The 11,274-nt window shown below is 40.4% G+C and overlaps 1 protein-coding gene across 3 annotated transcripts; it reads right to left on the reverse strand.

Moving 5' to 3' along the window:
* Positions 1-102: 102 nt before the first annotated feature.
* Positions 103-8,666, reverse strand: LOC118849951 (GTPase IMAP family member 7-like). 3 transcript variants are annotated; one of them, XM_036759061.1, is made up of 3 exons: positions 8,486-8,666; positions 5,166-5,224; positions 103-1,812 (listed from the first exon to the last, which is right to left on the reverse strand). In XM_036759061.1, the coding sequence occupies exons 1-3, from the start codon at positions 8,664-8,666 to the stop codon at positions 919-921; spliced, it is 1,134 nt and encodes a 377-aa protein (XP_036614956.1). In that variant the 3' UTR covers positions 103-918. The 3 variants fall into 3 exon arrangements, with proteins under 3 accessions (XP_036614956.1, XP_036614957.1, XP_036614958.1); XM_036759062.1 differs by lacking the exon at positions 8,486-8,666 and adding an exon at positions 7,126-7,139; XM_036759063.1 differs by lacking the exon at positions 8,486-8,666 and adding an exon at positions 5,618-5,646.
* Positions 8,667-11,274: the final 2,608 nt, after the last annotated feature.

The raw sequence follows: 11,274 nt of genomic DNA on the forward strand, positions 1-11,274 counted from the left end.
GCAGTATGACCCTGGACAAGTCACATAACCTTGCTTGCCTTATTTCTCATCTCTAAAATGAATTGGAGAAGGAAATACCAAATCACTCCAGTATATTAGCCACTAAAACCTCAAATGGGCTCACAAAGAGTTGGGCACAATTGAAAATGACTAAACAACAACCAAAGCACACGCCAGATACTGCTGGCACTGGAGATACAAGTACAATGAAGCAAACAATCCATACTTCCCAGGAGCTTACATTCCACATGGGGCAAAGCAGTAGACATGATGAAAGTGAAAAGTGGGACTGGGTGTTTAGGAAGCAGGAAAAAATTATTTTAAAATATACAAAGGAGACAAAGAATTAATCACAGACAAGGAAGACTTCTATAGACTCTGGGAAAAAGAGTAAGAGTCTAGAGAGTCAGGAATAAAGAAGCTTTGAAACAATTTGATGAAATAAGCATAAAACCCAGGAAATAAATGAGAATATCATCCACTAATTTCTGGTCCTTCTCAGACCTCAGACTTTGCTGCCATGCCCAGAGAGCCTCTGACTCTCTTTTATTGACTTAAACATTTCCATCTAGTTGTGATTTATTACCTATCCACTTACATGGAGGATTTGAGGTGGTTAACCACCAGACTTTGCACTTGGGGACCAGGTCTCTAGAAACGTGGCTAGTAAAGGCTCAGATAAAAGAAGAGGGGAGTTGCATCTGGGAGCTATAATGTGGCACAGCACTGGATAGAGCTCCATCTTTCTGCATCTAGTGTATCATGGCTTGAAAAAACTCTTCTCTTTGAGTGATATGAAGAGAAGGGAATTCTATATATAGATACAGTTTGCATGAGATTAGGGACAGCTATGAACAAAGAAAGTATATTCATTTTCTTTAAAGATCCTGCCTGAGCTTTTGGAACCAATTTGAAATATTAATAAGAGTCTCTAATTAGTTTTGTCACATCTCTCAGCATATTTGTCTCTTGCTCTGCCTTTGCTCTGATGTTTTTCATACTTTCCTCATATTTTTGAATTACCTCTCTTATTCTAGACTCTTTTTTGGTTTTGTCCTCATCAGTGGAGTTTTTTTTCTTAGCATATTCTTCTTCCACATCACACATGTCATTATCGAAAAGCTGAGTGTACATTGTCTCCAGGTGTTCTGTTGTTTTATTCAGTTTTTCTTCAGTTTTCTTATAAATGTCATGTGAAAAATATGCCCCATTATTATCTTGTCTCATTTTTTCGACTATATTCAGCAGCTCTGCCACTTGGGCTTCTTTTTCAGTGCCTGTGGCCCTGTTATTGAATGCACAGGATCTCCCTTTACACTCGTTAAGGAGCATTTTGAGATTCGTGTTAGAGCATTCCAAAAACTTGTCCAGCGTCACATCATACAGATCGTCTTTTCGAGTAAACAAGATGACCATGTACTTTGTGACATCGGGCCCAAAGAGCCCCTTGATCCGGCAGACAGTTTGCAGCTCTTCATCTGTGTAGCGCCCTACCTTCAGAACCAGAATGATGGCATGTGGCCCTGGGGAAGAAAGGATAACACAGCGACTGATCTCCTCACAGGTGGTCCACAGGCTTTCCTTTGTGTCAAACAGCCCAGGTGTATCCACAACCACAAGGTCTTCCTTGGACTCCCGTTTCTTGATTCTCCTTTCACATAGTTGGGTCACTGAAGACGGTGAAATTGCAGATACAAAGTGCCTTTCCCCGAGGATGGTATTCCCTGTTGCACTTTTCCCACTTCCAGTTCTCCCAACCAGGACAATCCTCAGGGCATTATCAGGCTTATAATTCACACTGTCACCAGGGATCTGTGGAGATAAATTTGCCTGATTTAAAACTCCATCATCTAGGTAATAAGGAAAGGTGAGGGAGGGCCAGTACAGGAGGGAAGTTGGTAGAAATGACTGCGCTTTAGATGCCTAATTAGCCTATAGTCTCAGAACCTTAAAGCTAAGTAGAGCTTTAGGATTGACTTTTGACTCAATGTAAACAGAAATGGGCTGATTTACAAAGAAACATTCCATATGGTCTGGAAATTAAAAAATAAATTAAAGATTAGAATCAATAAGTAAGGCTGCTAGGTGGTGCAGTAGATAAAGTGCTGGACCTGAAGTCAGGAAAAGCTGACAAAAGCATTGTCCTGGATTCAGGAAGACTTCAGATTAAAACTAGCCTCAGATACTTACAAACTGTGTGACCCTGAGTGAGTCACTTAACCTCTGTCTGTCTCAGTCTCCTCATCTGCAAAATGGAGATAAAAATTCTGTCTTCCTCCCTGGGTTCTTGTGAGAATAAAATGAGGCAAAATCTCTAAAATTCTTTGCAAAACCTAAAGTACTACATGAGTGTGAGCATTTTAACTTGAGTTACTGCTTAGTCGGAAAGATACCAAGTTATAACTAGTCATTTTGTTTCGATGTTTGCTATGAGATTATTCTCATTTAATTATAATATTTGAGGCATCACCTCAAAGTGTTGGCAGTTTTCCCTACTTACAGGCAAAGTTAATAATTAAGGGGGAAATCAATTTCCTCAAGAGATGGACTTGAAAACTTCCATGTATGAGGGGAGGGAGTAAAAGTCATGGTTTGTTCCCTATGGGCCTACACTCTGTCTTCTATGTCTGAATGTACTCTGTCCTCACCGCCACCTCTTAGAAACCCTTATATCCTTCAGTGCAAAGCTGAAATGCCTCCTATTTCATGAGGCCTTCCGGAATTTCAATTTATGATGGATTCTACCCCAAACTGTCTGGTATTTATTTGGTATTTGCTTCTTAGGTTCCTGGATCTGGGGCTGAGCAGCTCATTTTACATACGGGGAAACTGAAGCACAGATAGGTTGTAACTAACCCAGGGTCACACAGAAAGTTTCTGAAATAGAATTTGAATCCAGGTGGTCCTGACTCCAAGTCCAGAGCCCCACTCACCATGTGAAGCTGATGAATTTCTTACTATAAGCACAGTTGTTCTCCTCTTTCAGAAGGCAAGCTTCTTGAGGGCTTCATTTTTGTTTTCCCAGTGTCTAGCAGAGGGCCTGGCACACAGACAGCACTTAATAAGATTTTGTCCTGCTGTATGTGTGGTCATCTTTTCTCCCCCATCAGACCTAAAGCAGGGACCATATCTTCTCCTTGTCTGCTATCTCCACGGTGTCTAACACAGCAGTCGGCATGTGTTATGTATTCACCAAATATGGGTTTTCCCTATAATTATCTCTATTTTCCACCAACCACATCTAGTCCTTGTGATGTTCCTGAAAGTAAAATTGACTTGGGTGAAACTATTGACTTAACCATTGGTTTCTGGCTTTGTGGGCCTCTGCTCCTGGCCCAGGACCAGAGAGGAGGACAAGATCATTCAGCTCCTCTCCTCACTTCTCTGGCTAGGAGAGGTCCCTGTCAATGCCATAAAGTCAGCAACATTTCTCTTCAGTGTTTTCTGATGTGTCTTTAATGAGCTCTGTTCCTTTCTTTGGTCTCCCTGAAAGAAACCTCCAGGGTTGTCAGGTTGACTTTGACTGCCCAGATCTTCCCCTACAGTGGCTCTAAATCTTATCTTCTCTTCTCCCTTATCAAAACTTTACTGCTTTATGTTCTATTCCTTAGTGTCCAGGTAGGTGACTGACTTACTGATCTCTGATAAACTAATTAATACCAAGATGCTAATGGCAGAAAAATAGCTTTCTGTGTTATGTTCCTGGATCATAAGTATTTTAAAAGCCACTGCCTGCAGGAGTGTCTTGCAGTGATGTCTAAGTTGAGACTACATAACATCAATTTGGAGTGCTCCTAGTCACCATGGTTTTGGGTTCTCCAGCTTCTTTCAGTAGAACAAGATTTGAAGCAAAGGCAGAAGATGGTGGGAGCAATACGAGTCTGTGACTTGGCAGGACAAGATAGATGATAGGATAGGGGGACGGGAACCTAGGAAAAAGAGATCTCAAAAGAGAAATGAACCGGTTCAACAAAGGATCTAGCCAGGGAAGGGAGGAGAGTGCACCAGTGCAGAGTTGATGGCCTGGGAGAGAACTGAAGGGCATAAGGACTGAGGGTCACAATGAAGATAAAGAACACATCTGAAGTTGGGAGGCAGAGGGAGAAGTGGGATGACAATGAATTGTTATGAGATAAAGAAATCTTAGAATTCATCAACATGGACATGGAGCACTGAGGGATGATGACAAGATCAATGGTTCTATCCATATGGCACTTTGTACAACTCCTCTGGAATTTGTGCTATAGAGCTTCCTACTACAGTCATTGAGCATCTGCTTCTGCTCCCTGAATCTCAGGTTTCTCATCTATCTTCTGAAGGAGTTGGACCAAATGACCTCTTGATGCCCCTTCCACTCTTAACAATTCACAAATCAATGACTTAATTTTGCTGCCAGATAGTGCTGTCTGTTTACATAGGCAGACTTAGGAGTCCCCTTATGAGTGCAATTTCCTTTTCTGGGAGAAGAAAGAAAGGAGATAATACGATATCTTCCACTTCCACTCATTTCTCTAGCATAAAGCACTGAAAAACTTAAAATGCAAAAGATATTTTCAAAAAAGAGAATCTCATTAAATCACACAGGGTGGGTAAGTGTGCATAACAAAGAAGAGGTGAAGGCTAGGCCCAGGGGGAAGGGGACTCTTTAGTGGGGAATTCCAGCTTGCCAAGGAAAAGTCACAAAGTATAAGAGGGGGTTCTTAAGAGGGAAAGGCACAAAATGGAAGCTGGAAAATCACTAGAAACCCTTGTTTCTTACTTCATAATTCAACTGAGGACAAAGTTCTTGAAATGTTGCTAAATTTTACACATTCAGAGTTTCATCTTTAGAATTTACTTAGAGGTCAGCATAGAGCTAATGTGTTCTCAAAAATTTATTATTGGGCCATTAGAATTTCCTGCCCAATAAAGTAGAATTGATTAGGTTACTTTCATGGGAATAGTCCGTTGCCATGATCTGGAGGACACCCAGAAATGAAACTGCTCCATTGTCTCTGTGGTGCTAACCTCCATCTGCCTAAGGCATGTAGATGTCAAATGGAGAGAGGAAAGAGGCCAATCGATTTTGGACTAGCTCTCTCGGCCTAGGCATTCTATGCCTCTGTGGAGTCTATCTGTGATTTTTAGTCACCAGAGTACAAGGAATTGAGGAAAGTGATACTCACTGTACTGGCAGGTTTACTTGAGCTAGATCCCATCTTTGAACAGTGGTGAGGTAGCAGGACTGGGAGAGGGGGAGAGACAAAGGAAAATACACATTTGCATTTGTTTTGACATTTGTAGAAATATGAACCCTTAACCAGTACAATTTTATTTAGCACCCGTTGTGTACCTATGTTCCCATAACTATGGTTAACCCTGCGGAAGATACAAAGGAAATATGGGAGATGTCCCCTGCCCACAAGAAGCTGGCAATCTACTTGGGGAGATAAGACATACAGATAAAATGAACCCTGAACTGTGTGGCACAGATTGTAAATGTCAGGGGCAAGGATGATCAATAAGGACCACCTCCTCCATGAAGCCTTCCCAGATCATACTAACTGAGTATGATCTCCTCTCCTCTGAACTCACAGAATGGTTGACTGTGCAATTCACAAAGGCCTTGTTCTTTTACCTTAAACTGGGGTTATTGGTGTGTCATATTCCCATTACAAGATGCTAATGCCTGGAGGACTTGTACTTCAGTCTCCCTTCCCCACACTCTTCCACAGAGTCTGATAAGCTGTCTTGCTTACAGTATGCACTCAATAAAACTTTGTAAATAGGAGGTGAATTGAGCTAGACCTTGGAAGCAAAGCAGAAATGTCATAGATTAGGGAAGGAAAACTGAGCATCCCATAATTCTCCACTGTAACTCCATAGAGAGATGCCCAGGGCTCCTCATGAAGTGCCCAAAACAAATCAGGGTTCATTAGGGTATCACCAACATTTCATCAGGGAGATACAGGCTTATACAGAAAAATGTTCTAACAACAGGGCCTTCTGAGACCCACCAAGATAGCTCATATTTTAATAATGTTTGAAGATTTTAAAAATGCTTTCTTTTAAACAACATTGTGAGGTTCATAGTACAGGCACCATTATCACCAATTAAAAGATGAAGAAACTGAGGCTCAGAAAGTTGCCCATGGCCATACAGTAAGCCCCTAAGGGAGGATTTGAAGCTACTGTAGGTATCCCATCTTTAGATTTGGCTCCCCTTCAGGTAAAGTCCTTTATCTATTGCCTTTAATATATTATATGTATGTGTGTGTATGTATGTATGTACATATGTATATACATATACGCATACATATGCATGTATATACATAACTTTGCAAGTTGGCTGTTACTATTAGCTTGTTGCCATGTGATCACTGATCAAGCTGATGCTGATTGGCATCTTGATTGGCTGATAGACTCTTGACCCATTCTCTTCTTTTTCCCTTTTCTGAGTGAGTCCAAGAGATGGAGGCTTAGGATCCAAAATATCCTTTATTTTTCTAGGCATGTTGGAGCAGCAGCAGACACTGACAAGAATATAATAACTACATGAAAATAAATGGGAATAAAAGCTACCAGAAAGAAAAAAAAACCTGAATGATATTATATAGTGAATAAGAAGTCTGACCTGAAAAAGAGAAAACCAAGGTCAGGATTCACAGGTATAGATCATGAGATATGACATTGGATTTTTTTTTCTAATGTTTCAATTAGTTTTGATGTATTTCTTTCCTCCTTCCTTTTTTTCTTTCTTTTTCAATGTATTTGTATGAAGGGTTTACTCTCCAGTAGGGGAGAAGGGAAAGATTTGAGGTCAAGGAAATCTAGGTGATAAATACAGAAAAGATATAAAGATAAAGTGTGTGTGTGTGTGTGTGTATTTCTTGAAAGAACCTCCTGCTTCCTTGGACCTAATTCTATCCTCACCAAATACCTTCACATCTGTAATTTGCTCTCCAGAGGATTTGTATTTGTTATCTTACAGGAGCAACTCCCTATCTAAAATCACTTATTTGTTCTTCTAATTTAGCAATGTTTCTAGTGAGTTTAATTTGCATGAGTTAGGACACCCAAGGCCTAATTATTCTTTACTTATACAGACTGTTGTTGTGGATATCAGGTAAAGATGAAAAGACTTACAGTTGACTTTGATGTGAGTGAGGGAGGGCTGTGCAAGGTCACCAGCCTCACTTTCTCCTTCAGAGCCATCTGGATGCAGTGCCCTGATATTCATCAGGATGACTGGAGATGGCCTGGAATGAATTGAGACACACTGGCCCTTTAATTCTAAGGGTTTTTCAGGTTCTCTCTTTGAGTGAGGTAATGCCCACTCAGTGAATAGGCTTCTTTAAGAAGTGAGTCAAGGGATGGCCCTTTTAATTAAAAAAAAAAAAAGAGAGAGAGACAGAAAAAATCTACCTGAGAGGGGAATACTCTCAGGGTACTTAGACAGATAAAATTCAGGTTTTTATCCTGGAAAGTTAAAGTTCCCCCCAGGAACTTATACAGATAAATTCAGGTTTTATTTTTTTTTCGTTTTGTTTTGCAGGGGCGAAGGCAGGGCAATTGGGGTTAAGTGACTTGCCCAAGGTCATATAGCTAGTAAGTATGTCAAGTGCCTAAGGCAGAATTTGAACTCAGGTCCTCCTGACTCTAGGGCCAGTGCTCTACTCACTGAGCCACCTAGCTGCCCCTAAAATTCAGGTTTTTAACCTGGAAAGCTGAGGTTCCCCCCTCCAGGCCTTAGATCAGTGATGACCCCACTAAGATTCAGACACCCTCTGAGGCTCAGTCTGGGCAGCCAGGAAACCAGCCAGCCTCTCTCCCTTTAATGGCTCATTCTTCCCCAAGCACTAGGGTAGTTGGGGCAAAGTTGCCCCGTAGAGCAAAGGGCAGTCCTGCTCTCCTGGCCTTCTCAGGCTGGCTCTATGGCTCCCCTGTGCACAAAGTAAAGCTGCCATTTTGATTCTGGGGTAGAGCTGAACAAGGCAGCCTCCTCTGCTGCTACTGTAGATTTAGTGCCGTAAGAGACCTTAGGGACTATAAAATCCAAATTCCTTATTTTACAGATAAGAAAACTGAGGCCCAGGGAGGCAAGTGACTTAAGGTCACATAGCCTGTAAATGTATGGAGTAGGATCTGAATCCACACCTTCCTAGTCCAGAATTCTATCCATATTTATCATGTGTGTAGGGCACAGGTGAGCATGTGCAGTCCTAGAGAATCATCATTCATTGGAAGGGTAATCATGAGGAGAATACTTTTTCTAAAAATCCTTGTAACATGGACCATTTCCTTCAGTAACATGCAGTGAAAAAAAGCTATTAAATCAGAAGAAGTAGACCGACAAATTAGCTAAGTATGTGCATTAAACTGACTCACCCTTCCTCTCCCAATGCCAAGCCCTGAAATCCCTGCTCCTTTCCTCCCCTGACTCCTCTAACCTATCACATCTTTTCCCACATCCCCTGCTATTTCCCAGCCCCTTCCCAAGGCTCACCTTCTCCCAGAGAAGTAGAAAAAGTCTTCTCCAGTGGGCTGCTAAAGCGATCTGAGCTGTTGCTTTCACTTTTGCTTATAAAACCAGGAGTTGTCTTCCTGTCAGAATGCTCGGGGAGTGGCCTTAACCAATGAACTCTGGGGCCCTCCTGAGGCAGTAGGCTATAATGAAGCCTTCTCATTTGTGATGAAAAGATCAGCAGTGTTTCTGGATGGCTTGGTGAGCTCCTCAAGGTCTCCCTAACCCCCAAATGCCAGCTGTCCACAGTGCTTAAATTCCCATTGTCAGAGTTTCCCAGAGCACTTGTGACTAGCTCAAGGTCACACAGGTGGGAAGTAACAGATCTAGGATGGGTTCTTTCCATTATTCCTTTCAAGAGGGGGGAACAGATCCAGAAATTTGTAAGGATTTATATCATTTAATATTGTATCTCATACTCTGGGTTGGAACTCAGGAACAATGGGTGAAACCACTTTTGAAGTCAAACACAAAATCAGAATCTTTGTGAAGGAAACAACTCAGGAGTTCACAGCCTTTATTACCCCCTATTTTCTAGCCAGTACATGGCAGTCTGTTAAAAAGTTGATACCCTGTATCCATAATCCCCATACTGGGAGTTACAGTTTGAGAAGAGTGCCATCTGGTGGCTATCTTAGCTATTACACTGAACAGATGAAAGCATAAACGGGATACTTGTCAAATTTGTAGATGGTAAAGGTTGGGAGAGATCACTAACACATTAAATGGCAAACAGGGTCCAAAAGGATCTTGACAGATGGGGTTCTCGACCTTTTTTGTGTCATAGATTCCTTTGACAATCCAGTGAAGCCTATGTATACTTTCTTGGAATTTTTTTTCAATTCATAATTGAAGGAAATAGTCCATTTGAGTTAGAGGCTAGTGAAAGTAAAGATGGGTTTTTTTCTCACTTGAATTCTTGGATTCTCCAAAATATCACAGATTCCTCTTGTCTGTGCACCCTAAGATGAGAAACCCTGGACTAGACCACATGGCTAAATCTAACAAAACGCAATTCAAGAAGGATAAATATGAAGTCTTGCACTTCAGCATTAAACAAATTCATTTCACAAGTATAAGAAGTTGAGAACTGGAGCCATTCAAGAGGTTGAAACTAGTGAGGCGTTCCAGCTAAACCCCCTGAGAAGGAACCGTCTGGGGAGTAAGAAGAGGCTTTGGCTCCACCCTCAGCCTAGGTCTTCCCCTGACTAGCTTTGGTTGTTGGAAGACCTTGCAAGCTTTGAAAGGTCCACAGGATTTTGGACTTTTAATCCGTCCACAAGTGTTCTAGCAGGACCCCTGGATCAGCTTGTCTGGGAGTTAAGGACAAGGTAGATAGACTCCACAAGATGTCCTGCTAAGAAACTATACCACATCTAACTGGGAACTCCTTGAGCACCCCATAAAGGAGAGAAAGGGGTTTCCAGAAACCAGGACCTACAAAGTGCCATGTCCCTTTGTCACACGAACTCTGTAAGCTTGAGCCCATTTTCCCTTTAGCTCACTATCTACTGCTGTATAAGAGTGTGAAATAGACTTTTAGTGGGATGGTTTTATACCAATCCTTCTTACTATACCACCTTAATAAATATCCCTCTCTAAATGTTACTTAAGGCTGGCAGACTAATGATTTTCAACCAATTAATACTAGGGAGAACACACTAGGATGGAAACTTAAGCCAATAATATTGGAGAAGCCACTTGAAAAACTCTCAAGGATACTTTATTAGGACACTGAAGACACAGTGAACCTCACTCTGGGAAAGTAAAGTCAACACAGTCAAGGAGTTTACTGTCCTGTTGGAAGAAGAACGTTAAATCCATAATTGATGACATTTCAGGCAGGCTATAAAAATCTATCCCAGTGCCACAAGAAGGAAAATGTCAATTCTAAGGTCTGACACTGGCTAGCTACACTAAGATTTTACATTTTTTAGGCCAGTGGTTCCCATCTATTAATCCAGTTGTCCAAGGGACTTACACTAAAAATTCTTTAATGATACCTTAAACAGGAAATAATTGTCCAGTTATACTACAAATATTTTTCCTATATGATAAGTGCAAGTGTGCGTGAAACATTACACATTTGTATCAGGTATTAGTAGCTAGTACAGTATTGTTACATAGTTAATGGCTTTTAAACATAAAAAATTTGTAGTAATTATTTTATTTTTTAAAATTATAACAGCCCTAGTGGATCATTGGGTAAAGACTAGAAATGTCTGAAAAAATAATGTTTAAAAACATATTCATGAAGAATCTCAAAATTTTCAAATTCAGCCCACCAATCAGGAAACTAATAAAAGGTCACAATTCTTAAATAAAATACAAAGGCATTAAAAATATCTGTTTTATATTGATTATGAAAAAGAAGAAATATAAGTGAGAATATATTAAATTTCTTTTTTCATTTTGGGGAATTATGAATATCCATGACTGCAATATGTAATTTTTGATTTCTTGTAAATAGTAGTTTAATACTTTCTCCTTTGCCTCAAAATTTACAATCAAAAGAGGAAAGGTATGTTGATAAGACTGCTGATTTTTCTTAAGTGGAGAGAACAAAATTTGAAAACCTAAAATATTGATTTACTTATTGCTGTGAATAAACAAAAAAGTCAAAACTCAATTGAAATATCATATTTAGTTAGTTCTGAAATTGCAAAAAAGGTGGAGGTACTCATGCCATTGCAGAAAAATTAATTTTTCATTTGTGTCAAAGCAATTTTCAAGTTATATTGAAAGATAAGTCCATTAAGAAGTTTCTTTTT

Source organism: Trichosurus vulpecula, chromosome 5 (assembly GCF_011100635.1).
Source record: "Trichosurus vulpecula isolate mTriVul1 chromosome 5, mTriVul1.pri, whole genome shotgun sequence".
In the NCBI taxonomy this organism is placed as follows: Eukaryota; Metazoa; Chordata; class Mammalia; order Diprotodontia; family Phalangeridae; genus Trichosurus; species Trichosurus vulpecula.